Consider the following 23,527-nt stretch of genomic DNA (forward strand, 5'->3'; position numbering starts at 1 on the left):
TCACTATTAATTCATCTTCAGTGTTCTTTCACAATTTTTCTAGAGTGGAGATACAGTACTGATTGGGGCTGTTAGAGGAGGTCATGTTGAAATTGTGAGGGCTCTGCTCCATAAATACGCTGATATAGACATCAGAGGTCAGGTAAGTACAACAATGTAAGTGTTAGAGTATAGGATGTGAATTTGAATACCAAACAGTTGTACCGTGTTTCTGAAAACAGGGCTTTAAAAACTTGCTCAGTCTACTCTGCAGGAAAGTCAGATTCTCCTCGAACAATACAACTATATCATGTTGCTGTGCAGTTTTTAAGATATAAGACATGTGTAATTGTAATGACTTGTTAAGCAGCATTTTTTTTCAGTTAATTTGTGTAATGGTCGAAAAGCAAAGGATGTGAATTGAACTTACGTAATCTGCACTACTGAATGGATTTAAAAGGATGAAATACTTTAAAAACTCCTTAATATTATTTTAATACTTAATATTTTAAACTTATTATCAATATATTACAATACGATACCCCTTAGATGACATCTGTTGTCAGTTCTGTTAGCCAGCTCTGTCACTGTGCTTGGTTGGTTTTCTCTCCTTCACTAACTTCTTTTCTTGCCTTAAACAGCCTTGTCAGTGTTTTCCATGTTTCCTACCTACATCTTATTTCTTTTTTTGTCCTTTGATGAAGGTATTGTTTTTATTTTATTCTTCTACTGAAAGCTCTTTTACTCAACACAGTACTTGTTTTTATTGTTACATTCAGCTTGATTTCTTTTTCTTGAAGCTATTCAAATCACTCTGCTCGCAGGCACATATGTTCTGCCGAGCGTGAACACAACTAGTCACTGAGAGCTGCAAAGATTCAGTGCCTGCTGTCCATGCAGAGCCTCTTAGAGAAGCCAAGAAGCTTTTAGTTTGGAGAAAAAGTAGTGTTTGGATCTCTTCCTCTAACCTGCCATTGGAAACCTGGAATCGTGTGTCTCAGCTTCTTGCTGACATGGGTCTGAAAATCTGGAGTTTTTTCACGTCCTGGTCTGACCAAGGCAATACAGAAACAGCGAGAGGACCCAAACTCCTCGGGGACAGGGAGGCTTGTGACTTGCGGCAGTGTGAGGGTATCTGTCCAGCCATTCGCTGGGGTTAATCTACAGAACACACTTGTGGCCTTGTTGGCACAGAGGAAGATTCTGGCTGTCTACTACTTGTGTACTGCTTAGATTGGGTAGCGCTTCCCTTTGCCCTGAACTATGCAAACATTTGCTGTATTGTGTGCTGTTTTCAATATAATGGTTGTATTTTATATACAGTTTTTGAAGTTAATCCAATGGTGTGAAAGTACTTTTAACATTTAATACTTTTTGTTGGTCTTTTTTTTTTTTAGGATAATAAAACTGCTTTATATTGGGCAGTTGAGAAGGGAAATGCTACAATGGTGAGGGATATCTTGCAATGCAACCCTGATACTGAAACATGTACAAAGGTAACTCTTAGAATGTCATTGAGGACATAATTTGCTTTGTTTAACATCTGTATGTGACATTAAGAACAGAATAGGGAATTCTGCTTTTTTGAAGTGTGGATACTTTGCATGCTGTAAAAACAAACAAACCAAAAGCCAAACCAAAACAAAGTAACAAACCCAAAAGACCTCCACAAACCAAAAAATTAAACCAACCACAACAAAACAAGAAACCTCACCAAAAAACCCCAAACCCACACTAAAAAGCCCCTCATTTTTTTCTGAAATACAGTTTTTTGGTTTTTTTTTTCAGCAATTGTAATGTTCCCTTTATTGATAAGCATCACCTACTATTATACTAAAACTTAGTAGTAGAGAATGTGTGGATATTTTACCTCAGCAACATTGACATGACCAGCAATATGGAGTAGGGAGCGGCTGCTACTGGGAAGTGAGGGAGCAGGCTTCTGATATTGCCAAGCTAAGACCTCTGGTTTTTGGAGTTCTTTTGCATGTGGGAATAAAAAAAAAACAGAGGAAGTAGTATGTACAGCAGTGAATTAGTCTGAGTCTCTTCTCAGATACCTTGTATTATATCTGAATTTTCTCTCTCTCTGACGTCATGAACAGAAATGTGTTTTGCACTCATATTTTGTTCTGTGATTCTAATCGATCTAGAATACAGGGTCTGTGATATTTTTTCAAGAACCTATGCGCTGAAGTGTGGCTACTTGCACAGAAATGAAAATTCTTTTTTAAAGTTTGGAATTTGCTTCATTACAATATCACTCGTGTTTGCTTGGTTTTGAGTATACCAGGAAGATTTTTTTTTTATTAGGCCTACTTTTCTTTTTTAGGATGGAGAAACACCACTTATAAAGGCAACCAAGATGAGAAATATTGAAATAGTAGAGCTTCTTCTGGACAAAGGAGCTAAAGTCTCTGCAGTAGACAAGGTAAATAGTATTTCTTTGTTTAGTATATTTGATAATTTTAGTTTTGCAGCAGAATTTTGTAGTGAGCTGTCAAGGCTAAAACAAGAAGAGAGCTTCTTATATGCTTAATTATTAAGTAGACCAGAATACTTAAATGCTTGATTTCCCATATGCTTCATAATTAAATAGATCAGAATACTTAAATGTACGTTTATTCCCACTGTTAATATTTTGATTTTTTTGTTTGTATTAGACTGCTTTCAGTAATATGAAAAGAAAAAATTCCAGGTGAGGGATAAGAATTTCACAGCTAAAAATACTGATTCTTAATAGACTTAGAAAAGAGTGTAGAGAATGGTTGTTATTTGTCACTGACATTTGGTTTTGATTAATAACCATTAAACTACACAGTGCCAAAGACAAACACAATGGTTTGTTGCTGTTCTCTTCAACATTACCTACTTTTATAGTAAACCTTTTAAATACAGGAATATTTATTTGATACTTTTTAACCTGTTAGTATCATATTTAGGGCAAATAAGTGATAATGTTGATATAATAAGGAAACTTCTAACAGAAAGCTTTTTGGAGAAGTCTGAGCAGACATTGAAATAATTCTAACACAGAGTATCTCTTATTCTTAACAAGTCCCTGAATTTGCCAGTAGACATTGTTTATAAATAGAAACTACAGTTTTCATGAACCTTAAAATAAATGTTTAAGAAAGAAGGTAGTACCTTAGATTTAACATAAGAACTGCCTTTCACGTGTCTTTTTTGAAACCTTTGTAATGCTTCTCTGGGGGAAAAAACACTTGCTAGAAGGCATTAATGTTGTTGAGAATACCTTAAGATATATTTCAAGTAAACAATGCATCTGAAACAATTTGGAACATATTGGTCTGTTCATAATCATTGGAATTCGTGTTAGATATTACTAGTTTGTCACTTAATTGCAGAAAGGAGATACTCCTCTTCATATTGCCATTCGTGGAAGAAGCCGTAAACTTGCTGAGCTGCTCTTAAGAAATCCAAAGGATGGGAGATTGCTTTATAGACCCAACAAAGTGGGAGAAACACCTTACAATATTGACTGTAGCCACCAGAAGAGTATTTTAACACAGATATTTGGAGCCAGTAAGTATAAGTATTTATATTTTCCTCAGATCTGAACTCAGACTGATGAAAACTGAGCATTTTTTTAATGAGATGAATGATTAATTGAATAATCTCCTATATTGTTTTTAACCACTTGCATATTGAGAATTGAGTTTATTCAATTCTGTGTCAGAAAGTAGTAACTGTTTAGTTTTTTAACGTTGCAACTAATGGGAAAGATTTAAAAATACGTGTTGGCAAAAAAATTTGTCATTCTAAAATACCAATAAAGGCCAAACGTACCTTTAATTTTTGACCTTTACCCTTTGACATTGGATACTGTGCAACTTCTGTTGACCTTTTGTTTTTATTTAGATCTTGCTTATGTAGGAATTATTTTCTTTAACCTACTGTGATTTTGGATTTTAAGTCTTTTGGGGTAAGCTCTAATAGTCTGGATAATTACCTAACATTTATGTGGCTGATTTACCTTTGAACAAGAATGTACCAATAATAACAACTATTATATGAAAGGAATATGTATAAATAGGTGAACCCATCATAATTTTATGTATGAAAATTGCCATATTGAAAAGATTTCTTAAAGCAAAGTGCTGTAACATGGTATTTGTATTACAGGACACTTATCTCCCACGGAATGTGACGGGGACATGCTGGGTTACGACCTGTACAGCAGCGCTTTGGCTGATATTCTGAGCGAACCAACCATGCAGCCCCCGATCTGCGTGGGCTTATATGCACAGTGGGGAAGTGGAAAATCTTTCCTGCTCAAGAAACTGGAAGGTAAAATTTGATTTAGCCTTTTTCTGTAGGTTCAAATCCACCTATGAAAAGCATCACTTGGGAATTACTGTTTTTTGCAACATCTGTTGGTCCATGTAGCATAGGATTTAAATTTCAGCATGGTCTGTTCATCTGTAGGTTGCTTGGTTCATTTATACAATGTCAAGACGATCTTTAAATGTCGCTGTCTGCTGTCCTGTGGGTTTCCTGCAGCTGTGAATCCTCCCTTCAGGTGCTGCAGAACTGTGCCTTGCTGGGGGGGTTTGTGTCAAGTCACTCTTTTGCTGCAGTCATCCTACCTGTTGTTTTTTTTTTTTGGTGTGTGTTTTGGTGGGGGTTTTTTTGTTTGTTTGTTTGTGGTTTTTTTGTTGTCGTTTTTGTTTTGTTTGTTTGTTTGTTTGTTTAAGTTTGAGAACAAATTCGAGGCTGTTAACATTTTTTTTCTGTAGTGCATTTTCTCTGTACCTGGTTTTCTTCCCCTTTCTCCTTATTTACTTCAAGCTTTTTGAACTTTCTGAAATGACATAGGAAAGCAAATGCAGTATATGAAGGGAGTCAATATTTTTTGCAGTGGAAACAGGCATCTTATTTACAGTTTTAGCTTTTTCTAACAAAGGATGTTTTTCTGAGGTATTTCAGTATAATTCAAAATACATTTACCAATCTTGATGTTTCTTACTTTCTGTGATTTCTATGTTTTGAAAAGCTGTATTGGTTAAAATAAGAGGTCTCTGCATTCATTTTGTTCACCTCATGCCCCATGACATAAAAAGCAGGGTGTATTTTTGGCTGTGATATTTATTGTTGATGAATTCTTAGGTTTTTACATGGCTTTTTCAGTAATTTCTTCCTGTTCCTCATTCATCTTTTTATTCTGGATTGTGTATTTAACGTGTTTTATTCAACAGATCCTAAATAAATTTCTTCAGGGCTTTCTGTTTGAGGAAATACAAAGCGACAAACAGAAATGAATACTGACACCTTTACATTTTACTTTTATATCTGACTATTTGAGTAAAATTTCAATGATGGAAGTTTTGAGGGGCCGGGGTTTTTTTGACAGAGTAGATTTATTTTTCTTGGTATCATAAAATACGTTTTTAACTTTTGAAGGAGGATAGGGAATGGCATGGATTTTAATATGCCTTTAAAAGTAGACGATCTGCAGCAAACAGTGCAAGTATTTTGTATTTAAATGGTTTCATTCATTGCATGGACAAAAACTCAGGGTTTTACACTAATGCTTGAAGAAGAATTCAATCATCGTCTTTTTTGAATCAGTAATATGGAAAGTTATACAGTCTAGTCAAAAAGTGTTTATTTTCAAAGATGAAGATCACCTTTTTGCTTTCTGTTCTAGAATGATTTACCATGTTAACTGCTCTTGGTCCTTTTGTTTTAGATGAAATGAAGACTTTCGCAGGACAGCAAATTGAACCTCTGTTTCAGTTCTCCTGGCTTATTGTGTTCCTCACACTCTTGCTGTGCGGAGGTTTGGGTTTATTGCTCGCTTTCACAGTGGATGTAAAGCTTGGAATAGCAGTGTCGCTCAGCTTATTAGCAGTTCTCTACATTTTCTTTAGTAAGTTGTATATGACATTTGTGGAGGTTTTAATCTATTTTTGGAATTCAGTATTGTTTCGTAGGCATTCTTTCTGATTCAGAAAAAATACTAAGTGTTTTTGTAAAAAAATAGGACCCCTTCAGACCCTTTGCTTGTGTTTTGCATGTAATTTGTGAGAGGGCATTCTTGAAAGCAAAGAATTATTTTATATTTTAAATTCATTATGTTATTCTTACCATTTCCTTTTTTAACTGTAGCTGTGAAAAATTCTCATCCAACTCCTTTTATGCAACTCCATGCCTTATTTGTTCAAACTTCATGGTTCTTGCAGTAGTGAACATAGGTTAAAATATAGCTATAACATCCACTTTAATTTCTCGGTTTTTAGCTGTAATTTACTTTGGTGGCCGAAGAGAAGGTGAGAGCTGGAATTGGGCCTGGTTATTAAGTACAAGGTTGGCAAGACATATTGGATATTTAGAGTTGCTTCTGAAACTCATGTTTGTGAACCCACCAGAATTACCAGAGCAAACCACTAAAGCTCTACCTGTCAGGTTAGTTACTTCATTTGTGTACTCTTGAATTAATAATTCAGATTCACTCTGATACTTATCAAACTCTGCCTGTTATGTGCATGTTTATCTTCCTATGAAAAGTTGTTGAGATTCCTGTTTGAAAAACAGTAGCCCTAGAAGATGGTGTAGTTAAATTTTTCAGTGTGAAGAAGATATTGTTTTCAAAAAAACCTCTGTGCCAAAGTTGGTGAAAGTTACTGCTTTTTAATATTAGGGGTTTTGGCTATCATGCTACTAAAAATCAGTAACAGACAAAATAAGAATTTACTTTTCTGGTATAGTTACTGTGCATTACTTTTAATGCTTGTTTCACTGATTACTTCCATTAAGGTCTTTTTTTTCTTGGTTATCTTCCCTCGCCCCTGTAAGCAGAGCGTCAGACTGCCAGAGCTTCTGGTTTACCTGAAAGCAAGAAAATTTATGCCATGTGTTTTATGGTTCTGTTTATTCCTATTGTTTAGAGACTTGTATTTTAGCGTCATAGTACTTTTATGTGATCTTGTTCTTCTGTATTTTTTTTTATCCTCCATAAATATTTGAAAATGGCTCAGAATACATTTAATAAAATACTTCTCAGTATTATGTTTCGGCGTCAGAAAGATATTTTTATGTTTTTACTGCTGTCTGAGGTGCCATTAGTGATGTGATCATTTTTAAGAAATCGTTTTAGAATAGGAAGTGGGGCAAAGAAGAGGTTGATAATAGGAGAAGAAATAAAGAAATAAATACTTAAATTACATGTAGAGTTAAAAAAAAAATAAAATATTTGTTTTGTGCCACTTGAAGAAACTTTCAGCTGCAGAAATGCAGATTTTTGTTTTGGTTACCAAACAATATTTAAAGCTTTCTAAGGTATATTAAAAAAAAAAAAAATATATATATATATATTTTTTTCTCTCTTTCAGATTTTTGTTTACGGACTACAATAGACTGTCCAGTGTAGGTGGAGAAACTTCATTGGCTGAGATGATTGCTACCCTGTCTGATGCATGTGAAAGGGAATTTGGTTTCTTAGCAACAAGGCTATTTCGAGTTTTCAAGACAGAAGATACACAAGGTTTTTATTACCTAAATGACATTTCTGACTATTCTATTTCAATGCACTGTTATCAGGGGTAGTAGATGGCCCATCCCTGGAAATATGCAAGATTCTGTTTTTCATGTTATAAGCTCTTTTTAGAAACTGGTAGCCGTGCAAAAATTCACATAGAAGGGCAGACCTCTTTCCAATTTTGGAGAGAAAAATGCCCTGTTTTCTTTGCTTGTCTTGTTTGTTTTTTTTTTTTTTTAGTATTATAAAGGAGTATTTTCTGTGGAGAATAGTTTTCAGAAGCATCAGTGGAAGTGTTTTCACATGTGGCATTGTATTTTTCTATAGCAATTAAGTCATTTTGTCCAAGTCAGATAAAGGGAAAAGTATCCTTTTGTGTCCTGGGAAGAGCAGTTTCTGTTTCATTCAATAGGTTTTTATTCAGAGCTTTTATGAGTGACCATTACTTATTCTTGGAAATAATAAATGTTTGGAACATGTTGGTCCAAACTCGTAAATTGCTGTGATCAGTACTGGTAAGACAGGACAAAATATTCCTACTTGATCCAGATGGAACAAATTTTTCTCCTGTCACATCTGCAGATTTCTGAAAAAATATGCAGGACAGGGTATGATATTGTAAAGAACGGGAGTTATTGAGGACTTAATTCTACTTTGAGCTCAGTTTCAGTCAGTTCCTTCTCATTTCTTTTCGACCTTGACCACAAATTGAGGAATCTGTTAGATGCTGTCTCCTCTCACGAAGTGAGATGTTTAGTCTCTCTTGTCTTGCAGAGGGAAAAAAAAACATGCCGTGTGCGGAACACAGCTTACTCTTCATTGTTCTTTCTCAAATTCACTGAGTGTTATTTATGAAAGTGATATGTGGAGTCTGTCACCTTTATTTCCATATTGGACGTTCTCCAGTTCTTTTCCTTAACCTCAGTGGAACAGCTTTGATGCTGTAGTTCCTCCTGAAGTAAGGCTTGACTTAGAGAATGGTAGTGTAGTGCTGCCTTCTTGTGATTGTTTGCAGTAACCATGTTTCCCCTTCGTTTGTAATCGTACCATTCTCTTCTATTCCTTATAAACTTTCTTAACAGCTCTGTTGCCTTTCAGCATTCATCCTTACTCTCTTTGTTATTGTTGTTGTAGTATCGTCTGGATGATCTTGCATATCTTCTGCTTGTCTCTAGATGATCGTAGGTCTAGGGTCATAGGGTTTTTTTTTTTTGTCTCTAGATGTTCATAGAAATTCCATATAGGCTTCTTTTTAGTCTCCTTCAATTTTTCTTACGTCTGTAAGATTGCAGACAATTGCCATTTCATTGTTGATGATTCCTAAGTCTGACTCTAATCGAGTTCTCTCCTCTTCTAGCTAGAGGAGCTTACATCTCTACTTCAAAATGTCGAGAACTGAATGTAATTATAACTGGGTTGTTATTCTTCTCTTCCTGCCCCTCACTACCATCATTGTGCATTACTGTTGCTTTGTCCTGCATCACAATCCTTTCTGTTACATATGTCAGTAATGTGAAGGAGCTTTGCGGCTCATACCCCAGTCAATAATGTCAAACATGGGCTGTGTATAAATCTTGGATATTCTTTCCACTAGGATATTTAAAATTTGATTTTTCCATTCCAGTTCAAATGCTGATTTTTAGCTGTCATCATTTTGCATCAGATTATTCCTATGCTGTGTTCTTTGGCACTGATTAAGTGTCGAATTTCTCTGCTGTACAGATTCCAAAGGCAGAGGCTGCTCCTTTGGAAAAAAGCTGTTTCTTTGGTCATTGCTTTAGCCGTGCTAACCTCCAACTGCAATATCCCGTTGTCTCTTCCTTGTCAATCCAGTTGAAGTCAGGTGGTTTCTGTTCTCTTCTGAGGCTCTTGTGATCTGCCCAAACTGTGCACGCTGCTGTCCTCCCTGGTTTGTGCATGCCTTAGTGTGCAAGAAAAGATTGTCTCAGGCTGGAGCTTGCAATTTTGATACAGTTCTCCAGTGCCACCATTACTATTAGACAATGTAAATATCCTGTTTTGGTTTAAAACCGAGTAGTTCCCATACTATTTTTGTAAGATTTACTTGCATAAGTACAATTTGCTGAGGTGTTCACAAAAGGGATGATACTAATGATATGAAATCTGTTTAATAAAGGTCATCATCTATTGTGGATTTCTTGAAACAAGGGAAATAAATTGAAGGTTAAAGGAATATCCCTGCTTCATGATTTCCAAGAATTTTGGCAAATTTAGGTGATTTTTTTTTCACATTTGTTACTGGATGGTAACACTGCAATAACCTTTTGTGCAAGTTAGTGTTTTATAGAAAGTATGCAAATTACAGACTTTGTACTCTGCTGTAGCTACATTTTACATTCATTTTAACAGCAAATACTTGTTTCCTAGGTAAAAAGAAATGGAAGAAAACTTGCTGTCTCCCATCCTTCGTGATTTTCCTGTTCATATTGTCTTGCGTTGTTTCTGCGATTGCCCTGCTGGCAATTTTTAATGTAGAACCAGCGAACATGACAGTTAATGTTATTCTTATATCAGTTACCTGTGTTGTTGGTTTGGCCTTTGTCTTGAATTGTCGCACGTGGTGGCAAGTGATGGATTCAGTTTTGAATTCTCAAAGAAAACGTCTTCACAACGCTGCCTCCAAGCTTCACAAGTTGAAAAGTGAGGGGTTCATGAAGGTAAGCATTTATAGGAATTGGCCATTAAAAGAATTGAAACTAACCCCAAACCTGTAGCATTCTTAAGGTGGAGTGGCATTTATTTAATCAGGCCAAGTCTCACAACATTAGAATGAGCCTTGGTGAGTTCTTACTGAAGGGAACACTTCTGTTCCACTGGTAGTTTTGCTTAGTGCATGAGATCTGTCCGCTCAACCAGGAATGTTACATTTGGATTAAATTTTCAGTTTCTGATTGTCATTTTTTTGATGGAAGGAATGTATTAGGAAAACAATTGTTCTAAATGGTCAGTATTTAGTAAGTTTAGATCGTAAGTTTAGAAAGAACAACTTTTAAAATATTCTTGAGGTGAAAAACCAAATCTAACTTTGTCTGTCTGCAAGACCTCTTTACTAAGAAAGGAACGATAGCACTGAAAAACTATTCCAAAACAGTTCACATATTTCATGAAAAAGGATAGAAAATACTGTTGTTATGCTGAGCTTTATGTAAACTGATAAAAAATGTACCCATCAGGCTGTCATCGAATATCCTGTATGCTCCTATTTGAAGATAAACTTTAGCATCGTGATGGTTACTGCTGTAGATTACAGCTAGTAGCTTGTTGAAGAAAATGTTGCGCAAATATTTTTGTAGCACAGAAGACCTTATTTGTGTCTTGCTACTGTGTTTCTTGACAATTTTTTTTTGAGTGGTGTATTTATCTGGCATAACTTCAAGCATTTAGGAGTTAGTTTCACCCTTTGCAATCGAAGGAGAGAAGCGGATATTTCTGGACAGTTGCTCATATGACTTGGGTCGTCTGATTCTAGTGGTGAATATTTTAACGTCTGCCTGTTACTTGCTGAAATTATGGCAGGTGAATTCCTCTTTTGTTTCCATATTAAGGGTAGTCGTTAAATGTGTAACTTAATATTGAAAACCTCATTTTTAAAGTTTTCAGAATGCGTATCCTGAATAGGAATGACAGAGCGTTAGATTAATAGCATAGTTTGTTTGACTAGAAGGCAGATTGAACTTTTTAGTGTAGACTTTATGCAAAGCAACTTTTGAGGATTAGCTGAAGCTATAAATACTCTTTTGTTTACTCTAGAAATACTGATTTACAGTACATACATATTACTCTCTTTTTAAATAACATTATAATGGAATTTAAATAAGGAAAGTTTGTTACATTGAAGTGGAACATGCGGTTCTGCTGTACATTTTTGTGCAAATAGGAAATTAAAGTTTTGGAAATTATATGCATTTTTGTGAGTTTTAAGTATTCTAGAGATGTCTTTTCCTTATTTGCTTTTCATTTTTATAGGTTTTGAAATGTGAAGTGGAACTGATGGCCAAAATGGCAAAAACCATTGATGGCTTCACTCAGAACCAGACAAGGCTTGTTGTAATTATTGATGGATTGGATGCTTGTGAGCAGGACAAAGTTTTACAGATGCTTGATACTGTGAGTTGGATTGTTTTGTAAATGTGTTCTCTGCATCATCTCTTCCATATATGAGCTCAGATAATCTACAGTTAGTGTGTATTTTCTGTGGAAAGCAAGCATGTGTAGAGTCTGTGTGTTGTAGTCTTTTAACATCTGTGTACCTTGGCATAGCTGTAGTACTAAAAGTGATGGGTTTTAAAAGTTGAAAATTAAATCCTAGTAAGACTGTACGTCTTAATGGTTGTGAAAAGTTTTCCAATAATCAGATGCCAATTATTAATAATTAGTATCCTGTTGAAAGAAACTTAGAGTGGAGAGGTTTTTTGTACTTACTTTTGAAGTACTTTAGATGAAAAATACTTAAATGCCAAACATTTATGGGTGTTAGGACATGACTGCATGATACCTTCTTGGTGATGACTTCCACTGTAACTGCTACTGCTAATTTGTCAAGTATTCTTATTTCTAATTGTGGATAAGTTCCTGACATATCTCAGATGGAAGGAACTGACTTCTCTATACCTCTCGTCCTCTCAAGTTTAACTCAGACAGAATGAATATAAGATGCTGAGTCAGATTTTCAAATGATCCACAATTACTGTGAGTTATTATTAACAAGATGTACTGTCTACTCTTTTTGCAGGTGCGAGTCTTGTTTTCAAAAGGCCCATTTATCGCTATTTTTGCAAGTGACCCACACATTATTATAAAGGCTATCAACCAGAATCTCAACAGTGTTCTACGTGATTCAAACATAAATGGACACGATTACATGCGAAACATTGTCCACTTGCCTGTTTTTCTGAATAGCCGAGGGCTTAGTAATGCAAAAAAGCTGATGGTAGCTTCAACAACCAATGGAGATATTCCTTACACAGACAATGCAGGTGAGGTCATGCAGGAGGATGATACGAAAGTTACAAAACCAGTGTTCCAAAAATCTGGTTTTTGGAGCAAAGTATTTAAATAATTGGCAGATCATCAGTTTTATAGGTCAGTCAAATGTATATGAATGGAGAAAATGCCTGCTTTTTGTTTTTCTTCCTATAGGATTGCATGAAGAGGTTGACAGGAGAGTTTCTCAGAACAGTCTTGGAGACATGGCCAAGTTTGGTAGCAAAACTGCTCTCAATAGGCGGGTGAGAAAGATTTTTAGACTAAATGGAGATACTGGTAATAGCTTTTTTCTTTTCTATTCTTTTGTGTTTTCTTTAACATTCTTAATGATGTCAACTTGGAAGACTTAGCAAACCATTCTTACAAAATTGATATAAATGATCTATGTAGGAAAAGTGCATTCTTAAATGAGTATACTGATGGTCTGTCAAAGAGAAAAAAAGTTTGCTCACCGAAGTGTTCTTTTCCACAAATACTTAAATTCTCTGTGAATGCTGATACAGCATACTGGTAGCAGATATGAGCTATGTATGTATATGTTGGATTTCCATGTGTAAGCCTGGTGTCATTTGGTCACAGGATATTGCAACAAGGGTCAGTAATTGAGCAAATCAAGGAATTTAGAATAATACTAGAATTTACTGCAACACGTCCACCACACTTTCTGTCACGCTTTCTCTTCTGTTTTACAATTTTTACATAAAAGCAGACAGTGGTTGAATAAAAGGTATCTAGAAAGTAGTGAAAAGCAATGCAGAGTCTGAGGATTCTGAGGTTTTTGAGCTGCCACAGGTAGAGACTTGGGGAGTTTTGTAGGAGAGGAACCTGACGTTCACTTTAATTTTAAAATGTAGTTACTAAATGCATGGCATTCACTTTTTGTAGAAACAGTTTGAAACTATGAAGGCAATGCCCTCAGTTTTTACAAAATATCTCACTATGTCGCTATTTTGTCCTCTTAGAATTGACATGGAAGTAAAATGTGTAACTCTTACCAGTTCTTGGCTTATGTGGAAATCATCTTCAACTGTTACATAGCTAAATCAGTATTAAATTCTGGTAAATATTTTTATGATGTTTCATGTCAGCCTCATAGACGCATATTCACAAAGATTCTAACTTCATAATCAAGTAAAACTGAAGTATTTGAAATACAGAAAAGTTTTTGATACTGATCGGTATTCCCTTTTTGTATCATTGTCAGGATACTTACCGAAGACGCCAGATGCAACGTACCATTACACGCCAAATGTCTTTTGATTTGACCAAGCTGCTGGTTACAGAAGATTGGTTCAGTGACATCAGTCCTCAGACCATGAGAAGGTTGCTCAATATTGTTTCAGTGACAGGTCAGTGTGGCATATTTGTGTACTGTAAACAGTAACAGTGTAACAGTGGTGTATCTTTGAGCTCTTCCCTAACAAATTGATCCTAGTTACACTTTAAAGAGGGTCTTAGAAGATGACATTAATCCTATTCTCTACAGCTCCTGTGCTGTAGAACTCTTACCCTGAGTAAAACATATTAATTGTTTTTTATGCGACTTCAACTCCTTTAGTCTGAGTTTCCGATTTTCTGATAAAGGATCCCACTAAATGATGAGTAGTACTACACTATACAAATGGAGAATAAAGTGAATATTACTGCATTTTGAAGGAAAAGAGTTCTGCTCTTGTTCTTAGCTAGTTCAACATTGATTGAATTATCACAAGCTCTGGGTTATGTTAATGAAAAGAGAATCTCTAATACTTCTGATTTCAGTGAACCTAATAAAATTCGATTGCCAGGAAGACTACAGTACAATCCTACCAATAATACTAGCAATAAAAGATTATGTTAAATGACCTCTGTCATTTCTAGAAATATGGCCTCCGTCTTTCTATGATAACATTTAATGCTTAAGTAGAAAATTCTCTTAGTTTTTTAATGAGGGCTGGGTCATTTGAGAGAGAGGATTTTAGGAATAAAACCTTTACAGATACAGACATATTGCAATTGCCTGCAAGCATATGAAGGGTGAGTTCAACAGATTCAGCATTAAGTTCTGTATCAGGTGATTGTAGCCGTATTGCTACAGAATCAGAAATCAGCCCATCTTTATTGCAGAGAAGGTAGCTGGAGCTTGGAAACCTGCTGCAGCCATCTCAGGTCTCACTTAAGCTGTTTGCTTTACCACTAGATGCACAGAGTAATAATAATCCAGGCCAAAACTGAACTGATTCCTGCTGATCCAGTTGGTTACAGAAACCTGCTACAGCAGTATCTGTGCTGCAACTTCACGTTGCATTTGGGAGAATGTCTTTCCAGAAGGTCACAAGTAGGTGAAGCTGGTTCAGGTCTGGTACAGTGCAGGGTGATCGTGGCAGTAGGTCTGGCCTGAGGACACAGTAGTGTGTTTCTGAGCTGAGGTTCAGCTCTGTCGAATCAACCTGGGTAACACAGAGTGGTTGATTGTCTCACAGCTCCATTCACAGTGCTTGCATAGGATTGTCCTAATTTACCTTCACTCAGGTTATGAAGAATTACATGTAAATGCTGTTCTAAATAAAGTAAATAACCTGTGGCTTATTTTCTCTTCCATTAACTTAACACTAGTATAGTTAATAGAAGATTGTTGGTATGTCATTTTCCCCATTTTTCCCTTTTCTAGTGATTATTCATATGTGACAACAGACCTAAAAATCGGAGCTAATCTTTTAAATTAATGTGCAGGATCTTAGCATGGTCATTACAATTTGTAGCGTGAAATGTCTGGTTTTGGCAAATTATAGTGCAGATGTGAATGTATAACAAAATCACAAGCTGTTAGTTGTAAAAACAAACAAACAAAGCCCTGCAAGAACACTTTTAGTGTACTATAATCTGTGGTTATATATGATGATTTAATGAACAGCTTGATGAGCAGAGCCTTCAGAGTGTAAGTTATACATCATCACCAATATTAATAATGCAATTCTAGAAAACTTGCTAAAACTTGAAATGCGTAACTGTAGCATTAACTTTTTCTTTTTTTTTTTTTTTTAAATTAAGTTAATTTGTAATTCCTACCTCTCATTATTAACAGTTTTTTGATTATAGCTTTGGCTTTTACTTTATTGGCTATTGAAGATGGCAGTAGTATGCTTAGCTTGTTTTGACCAGATTTCGTATGCCAATGCACAGAATATCTTTCACATTATTGGCATGATTTTTGTGTTTAGACTGAGAAATGAATGCTGTGTGAAATTCTCTATTGAGTTTTGTTAACGTAACTTAAGATTCATCTGTAACAAGATTATAGTAATTAGTGTTTAACTTGGAGCTGAAGTTGACAGTTTTGGAGAGTCTCATGTTCTGACCAGTATTTGCAAGAATTTTTATTAGATTGTCAAATTATATTTTTTGATGCAACTTGAGATGGTTTTGAACTTTTTGAGCTAAAAATATGATACCAGAAAGTCCATAGATCAGGTTAAAGAACTTACGTAGCTGTTACTTCGAAGGAAAAAAAGATACCTTTCAAAAAGGGAAAAAATGCCCTGTGTTTCTTCCTTCCTGTCTTGCTCTATATTAGGTCGTTTATTGAGAGCTAATCAGATCACATTCAATTGGGATAGACTGGCAAGTTGGATCAATCTCACAGAGCAGTGGCCGTATAGAACATCATGGCTCATTCTGCATCTTGAAGAGACTGAAGGTGTTCCAGATCAGCTGACTTTAAAAACCATCTATGAGAGGTAGGTGTTATTCTGGTAATGGTATGCACTTTCAATGATCAAAATAGTGATGACTATTAACGATGATTAGAATAACGTGGCTTTCAAAAAGCTACCAAGTTGTAATCTAAAATTCCCACGATCTTACTCTTTTGTTAACTTTTGGAAACTTTTGAATTACTTTCATTGCTATTTAATGTACCACATATGAGTGTATTTTGTATTTTTAAAAAAAAAAGAGAATTATACTGGAATTCTTTCACAGATAGCTAGCTACTCTTCTGTCTCTTGATATAATTTTCATCTCTGCCTTGGCCAAGCCAGAAGTTGGTTGGTTTTTGGTTTTTTTTCCTAGTTAGAAATCTGAACCTCTGCAAAAACTCTCTGAAGGTTTGGAGCTTAGCAAGTGAGTATGAGGGTACGGCAGTGCCTTGTACTGCAGTTAAGGAATACAAAAGTGAAGTGTGACTTTCTCCATTGCCGATACAAGTTGCTGTTCAACAGAGCTGTCTGGTATTGCAAGTGAGAGTGAATGGTCTCTGTGTTGCCAGTGAACATGCCTTTCCAGAACCTGGCTGCTTGTAAGAAAGGACTTGTGGTTTGTGACAAGTGACCTGATGACAGTGGGAGGAATGGAAGAGAAAGAATGTGACTATAGGAAAAAAGCCAAATCTGAGAATGAAAGTCGGTGAGAGGAAACAAGAGTTTGACTTGTGTAAGAAATAACAGAGCAGATGAAAAGAATAGCTGAGGTAAAGAGGGAAGACAGGGAGTCATTGAACAAGTTGCTAGAAAATCTAGAGACACTGCAGGGTCCAGGGAAAGAATGGAGAGGAGAATGAACTTGGAAAGAAAATTCTGGGGAGGTGCCCTGCACTGAGACTCAAGGAATGGGATAAGATGAACTGGCTGAGGGTCTGGGCTGGGCTGGAAATGGTTGAAGTGTTGAAGAAGTTGAGCTGATTGATTGGAAGAGATGACTGGAGTGGGTTGTATTAGGAAAGTTGAAGTGAGGTTAAGATCTGAACCCAGAGAACCCAGAAGGCAGAGGGACAGGGGTGGAGCAGGTGTGATGAGGCTGAGGATTGGAGGCAAAGAAGGCAAGTAGCAGACCGGAGTGGCTTCAAGTTGGGGAGTTGTTATTGTAATATCAAACTGCAGAGGTAAATAAATGCATTATTAGAAAACACTTTCCTCTAGAGAATGGATTCAGTTTCTGGGTTTTAGGTTTCTTCTGTGAGTGTAAGATAGCTGTGAAATCAATAAAGTAATGGGAACCCACCTCTCTATTGTGGGTTCACATGGCTGGTGTCACAAAAGTGTGTGTGACCAGGTAAGTACAGTAATTCAGAATCATCAGGGATTCCCTCTCCTGTCATGCTTTCCAGTACTTTTGTTGTAGATATTTCCAACTTTGTTTAGATTTGCTATATGGCATGTTTCATAATCTTATATTTTCAGTATTTATCCAACAAACTCATTATAGTCTTTTGATTATTAGCATTGACAGTAATACATCACTTTGGAGTGATCAAAGTCCAAAACTGTCTTCAAGACATAACAGTGTTCATGTTTTCTGAGAAACCAGAGGAGGTATTAGAGACCTGAATTGTTCTCGTACGTGGGTACTAGTAATTCCAGTATGAGCTAATGTTATATCTGTAGTAAACCAATGTGAGGAGAAGGAAAGGACAGTCACCATTGAATGTGAATGACTTATTTGGGTTCTGAATTATTTGTTGTTAGTTACAGACACTTGAGCTGTTGATATTCAGTGCCAACTAGAGTGTGTCAGGGTTTATTAGTTCAGGTGTGGAGGAGATTCATGATTCCCGCTATGCTGTTTTGCCTCTCGCTGTGTGGGTTGTGTTTGGAAGTAATATAGCCACTTGAGTAGAGTGCCAACTCATAATTGACAGTTATAAATGTATAAATAAATTTATAGTGTATAAAACTAGGATCTGTAATATGAAGAAACAGTGAAGAGCCCTGTATCATGTATTGGAAAAAGGAAGGTGTTGATCTTTTAAGTAAAGCTGTTTGTATTCTACCTGTAATACCAGGAAAATAAGGAAAAGAGGACCAACATTCAGGATTCTGTCTTTAGCAAAAAATACCAACAGGATTATTTGGTCTGAAAATGATAAAGCTACGAGGCTGAGATTCTTTGACTACTTAACTATTAAAAAGAAGGGTTCATAAGAGTAATAGCAATGTTGCCGCATGCTCAGGAAGAGAGTTGATCTCTCAGCCACTTCTGTTGAACCTCTGCAGGGAATTAAATGTATAACTTTACTGATGTAGCGACAAAGCCGAGATATCTGGTGATTTGGGTACTCATCATTACTGTATGCTGAGTATGAAAAGGTCTGTGAACTCCTCTCTGGGACAATCTAATGCTCTCAAAATTCTGTTTTAGACAAAATAATCTTTTCTGTGGTGGTGTTCTTTTTTATCTACAACTCTTTAAAGTCACTTGGCTTTAATGCCTGTGTCTGTATCAGTTCAAAGTAGAGTATTTACTTTAGTTCCTTTTAAAAAATTAAATTTCTGTTTTCTAAGGTTTTCTAGTTTATAAAAGCTTTCCCATTTGGAATCTCATGAATAGACACCAAATTTCGATACTTTATATAGCCTTTGTTCCTGTTCTGAGTTTGTTACCTCTTTCCTGCCTCTTATTCTGCAAGGATGTTTTAAAAAATATTTCGGTACTTTAGAACAGGAACAAGAATATAATTTTCCTAGTATTGAATAGTTTGTGTCAAACTACTTTTTATTGTGACAATGCAAATTCTTCCTTGGATTTGCTGCATTTCTGAACTCTTAAGTGTGTGGGGAGAGGGGTCTGTTGGGCCATCTTCCTTGGATGAAAGGAATCCTGTACGTTCTCTGTTAGGCGTAGGTGTTCTACACTTGATCAAGTTCTCCATATAAGGAGAATACTTTGATATTGGAGTAACTTTTCCAACTTGTAACTCATCAGGTGTTAAAAAGGCTGTGAATTGCCAAGATTCCCTTGGAGTGAGAACTTCCTTTGCCTTCCTCTTGTCTGCTGCCTGTGCGGGGCAGGGAGTTAACACAACAGATTGATCTCTTACAGGTACCTTCGACTGAAGAGTTATGGTAGATGTTTTGTGTGTGCACCGAGGGTATGACAAGTGGTAATAAAACCTTTGTTGACTTAGCGCTGTGTCTTTGGAGGCAGGTTAGAACCAGTTCTGCTCTCAGTACAGCTGATGCTGCAGGAGTGAGCCGTGGTCCCCGTGCCTGGTGGTGCTGTGTCGGCAGGTGGCACCAGCAGAACGACTGCGTCTGTCCCGCGTCGCTCCCACAGCATCTGTTCGCATGCTTGTCTTAGCATATTCTGTATTGGTATTTAACGTTAGCAGTCTTTTTCACTAGATGTTTTGGCTTTCAGTGTTTCAAAGAATAAGCAATATGTTCACAACGAAAAGTATAGTAAAATGAAAAGAGTCAAGTAGTCAAGCATTAAGAAATTAAAGAATAAATAGTCTGCAGTTAATGCTCCTCTATATATGCATTATTACATGTGATGTATGTGATCATAAGCTATGTTGCCCCCATAAGATTCCTGTCTTGTTCAGAATTTAATTTTGCAAGCTATATAGGCAGGCTGCATAGTAAAGGAGAGGGCCATTTTGTGTCACATCTCAGTGCTATCTGTTGTCATTAAAAAGAATGCCATAGGAAAACTAAGACAACTGAAAGCTGCTCTAGCAGCTTCGTCAGAGTTTGTGTGATACTGTACTAGTCACCTCTGTCAAACCTTTCACCTGGACAGTATTTGTGCCTCTGTTGGGAGGTGTTGTATACAGCTTATGGTTCGGTATGCTCATTCTAGTAAGTGTTCAGGGCTATAGCTGAAGGTAGTGGGAGCTCTGCTTTCAGTATGTGCAGTACTCTGAAAGAAAACAGGCATTTCAGTTTGCTTACCAAAAGATATTGCTATATCTCTGTGCTTCAATTTGTTATTAAAAAAAGGAAAAAAAGAAAAAAGCTAATGAATATATTCTTATTGTGAACGATTTTTGGGGAAAGTAAATTTGTGAGTGCTTGTCTATAGACACTATGCATATGGAAGACTATATTGATGAGTATGAAACCAGTTTTGTCAGTAGTAGTGTATCTTTACTGTGGCAAACTATACAGAGATGGGAAAACCCGTTGAATGTTATATTGGCAACATTTTCCCAGGATCTTAAAGGGAAAAAAAAAAAAAAAAGAAGGCTTCAATTTGTGTTGTAGGCACACCTTTTGTGAACAATATTTATGGATTGAGGTCACTTGAACTTCTGTCTTAATAACAGGTAGAGATGCTATATTGTAAATCTTTCATATAGGAGAACAAGCCCATGCTTTGTGTCAAATTTTGAAAATAAAAAAATGCCGAGTGTGCATTGTTGGCTTCTGCTCCAGATTCTGGAGAAAAAAATGTCTTTACTCTTTTTATTTCCTTATACTGTATCCTCTCACTTCCAGCCTCTCTCTTTGCTGGTCTGGATCTTTGCTTGGTTTCGCTTTCCAGTTGATATATTTATTAGTACCAGTATTTACTCCTTTGAGTTGATATGTTACCTTTTCAAGTCATCTCTTATCACCAGGATTTTCATGTAGTCTCTCTCATTGGCAGGTTAAGCTCCTAATTCTGACTTCTTGTCTATCATGTTTTCTGCCCCTTTAGATTGTTTTGTGGTGAGCCAGCTATTGTCATTAACCACCTCTCCATCCTGGTCTATTTAAATTATTTTTACCATTTTATTTATAATTGTGACGTATGGTTAATACTCCTATATTTATGTTGTGCTGTGTTCTCCTCTGTGTTGCTGTAGGGTCTTCCTAATGCCAGTTTTGTGAAATGCCAAAATGGTTTGCAGAAGTTGCAGAAAGCAAATTTTTAAAGCCCTGAAGTAGATTAAAATACGTGGGCTTTCTTTAAATGAATTGTAAGGGAATTAAGTTGTCAGATTAAAGCAAGTTTCTGTTGAGTGTTGGAAACTGATACTTCTCAGACTTGTAAATTAGCCAGCTATGGGAATGTGCCCTCTTGTGAAGACTAAATGAAACATCCATGACACCAGAATGAATGTCAGTGCCAGGTCTAAATAAATGGTATACTGGGAAAAGTCCTTGGGGCTTTTGTAGAGAGAAGGTATGTTTCAGGAAATTGAATTCTCAACAGAGTCAATAAACACATGAAGAAGGCAATGTAATGTTTTGAAATTTAAGGAATTTTAAGCAAGATCTTTATCTAAGAACATTTAAATTATTAAAATTTAAGGTCATAACAGGCAAGATTGCCTCAGGAAGACGAAAGATGGAAGTGAAAGGGAGGAGTAAGAGTCTTGTGAGAAACTTGCAGATAAAGTTTCCAGAGATAACACTTGTAATCTTTGACATACCTGTAAATGGTCTGGCAGAGGAAGATGATGAAATGTGGGGCTATAACCAGGACGGGTGTTTCACAGAGAGTTGTGGAAGTAGCTATGAGTAAATTGCAGATCAAAGTCATTGTGGATACAGGTATCATAGCATACTGGGGAAAATAATCTATAATCCTGCTAACATAGTAATCTGCTGTAAATCTGCATTGGGGAAAGACATTCACAAATCTTAGCTGATTTCTCTGAAAAAATATGTTCAGTCCTTAGCAGGAGGTGGAAAATGAAACAATGTCTTTAGGAGTTATTAGCAAAGCAATGGAAAGAAGAAAGGTGTTGTATTATACAAATCTGTGATGTGTCTAAATCCTGAACACTATGAGACTCTAGTCATCACATTTCAAAAAGGTTGTACCAAAGTAGAATAGATATTAAAGAGGGTGAGGAGAGCCCTAGTCTCACTTCAGATCTTGCTGTCAATTTCATCACTGTCCTACTTCCTATGCAGTGAGGAATCCCAGTTTTGCTTGAATACTTTCTCTGATCTTTTTTTTGGATTCACAAGTCTTCCTCAGTCTTAGAAATTTGAGTCGTTTCTTTTTTTTCCCCAAAGACCTTAGTTTTTCATTTCAGTTTAAGGCTCTGAGTTATAGTCATCTTACTTTGTTTCTTGATATTTTCTAGTGCTTGAGTCTGTAGATGGCAGCAATTCGATATTGCCACTTTGCTGATTAAAAATCATGCTATTAAAGCTGATTGCATGGGAGGGAATGTCTTCTCAGTCCCTTTCCTCGTTAAGTTTACTCGCTAAATAAGATAGTCTGCTGAACGAATTTTATCCGTTTGTATCCTTCTTATGGCAGGAACCAAAGTCTGCGGTACTTTGTCTAGTGGAAGATGTTCCTAGAAGTCACTAAAGTAATTTCATAACCCTCTTGCCTGTAGGCCATTTTCTGGCTGAAATCTGCAGATGTTAGGGAGAGTTTCTGCATCTATGAGCCAACCAGTTCTCTTCTAGATATGGCAGATTTACCAGTCAGTCACTTTTTAAAGAGGTTAGTAGCTGGGCTGTCTCTGCTGATTAAAGCCTGTTCCATGTGTTAAGGTTTATACAGTTGAGAGTGAAACTTCAGGCATGTATATGCCCCTTGAGTTCAAGCATGCAATTCAGAAAATGACTGACTAAACTTGTAAACACTTTAAAAAACATATATGTCTAAATTTTTAGCCCTGAAGTTCCTGCAACATCTACAGTTCTGCTGGTGTTATGGCTCAGAATTGCTAATGTGAGGCCTAAGCTGAAGTCTTGTGGTGCTTGCCTTGCATCTGGAGCCTGTTCAGGATCCTGGAGAGTCAGTAGCTGCAGCCCTCAAAAAGCCTGGACAAATAAATGTGGTGTGAGCATGTTTGCAACAGGAGGAAAAGGTTAGATTCAGCATAAAGCACAACCGCTAAGGCGACTTTAATTCAAAAATAATGTGGAAGAGGGGGAGTGGCAATACCTATTTTATGAAATTTTATGCATTTAAAGTAGTTAAGATGCTGGGGCAAACTATACGACCAGTTGCAGAAACCTTCTGGTCTCAGTGAACATGCGGAGTTGTCCAGGCAGGCACTGGCACAGTAGTGAAGTGTTAGTTGGCCTTTGAAAAGAAGATGGCAGGGAACACACTGCAGGCTACCAGAACAATTTAGTGACCTACTTGCTGTGGAGGGCCCCTTTGGAAAGTAAAAAAAGTCAGTATAAAGTTGATAATGATCCATGAGAATTTCCTCATGGTTATGTTTGGATACCGTTGGGGTAGAACATTTACCCAGGAGTTTGACAAATCCATGGTAAGTATTTGCCTCTCTCTTGTGTGGTTAGGATCTAGACTCCATATCTTTCTGAATATAGTTCTAGCAATTACATGGTGAAACTGTGAGAAATGTAAGACCAGTGTATC

General features: G+C 36.4%; 1 protein-coding gene across 3 annotated transcripts in view; it reads left to right on the forward strand.

The window, feature by feature from the left end:
- The window catches only part of KIDINS220 (kinase D interacting substrate 220), a 75,452-nt gene that overhangs the window by 21,103 nt on the left and 30,822 nt on the right, over positions 1-23,527 (forward strand). For all 3 annotated transcript variants that reach the window (XM_065631427.1, XM_065631426.1, XM_065631428.1), the window contains exons 9-22: positions 44-142; positions 1,377-1,475; positions 2,312-2,410; positions 3,348-3,525; positions 4,126-4,290; positions 5,693-5,872; positions 6,243-6,408; positions 7,335-7,486; positions 9,869-10,158; positions 11,468-11,608; positions 12,234-12,477; positions 12,641-12,729; positions 13,692-13,836; positions 16,041-16,203. In XM_065631427.1, coding sequence (XP_065487499.1) covers positions 44-142; positions 1,377-1,475; positions 2,312-2,410; positions 3,348-3,525; positions 4,126-4,290; positions 5,693-5,872; positions 6,243-6,408; positions 7,335-7,486; positions 9,869-10,158; positions 11,468-11,608; positions 12,234-12,477; positions 12,641-12,729; positions 13,692-13,836; positions 16,041-16,203 — 2,210 coding nt within the window. The remainder of the gene's footprint in view (positions 1-43; positions 143-1,376; positions 1,476-2,311; positions 2,411-3,347; positions 3,526-4,125; positions 4,291-5,692; positions 5,873-6,242; positions 6,409-7,334; positions 7,487-9,868; positions 10,159-11,467; positions 11,609-12,233; positions 12,478-12,640; positions 12,730-13,691; positions 13,837-16,040; positions 16,204-23,527) is intronic.

This window comes from Caloenas nicobarica, chromosome 3 (genome assembly GCF_036013445.1).
Source record: "Caloenas nicobarica isolate bCalNic1 chromosome 3, bCalNic1.hap1, whole genome shotgun sequence".
NCBI lineage: Eukaryota > Metazoa > Chordata > Aves > Columbiformes > Columbidae > Caloenas > Caloenas nicobarica.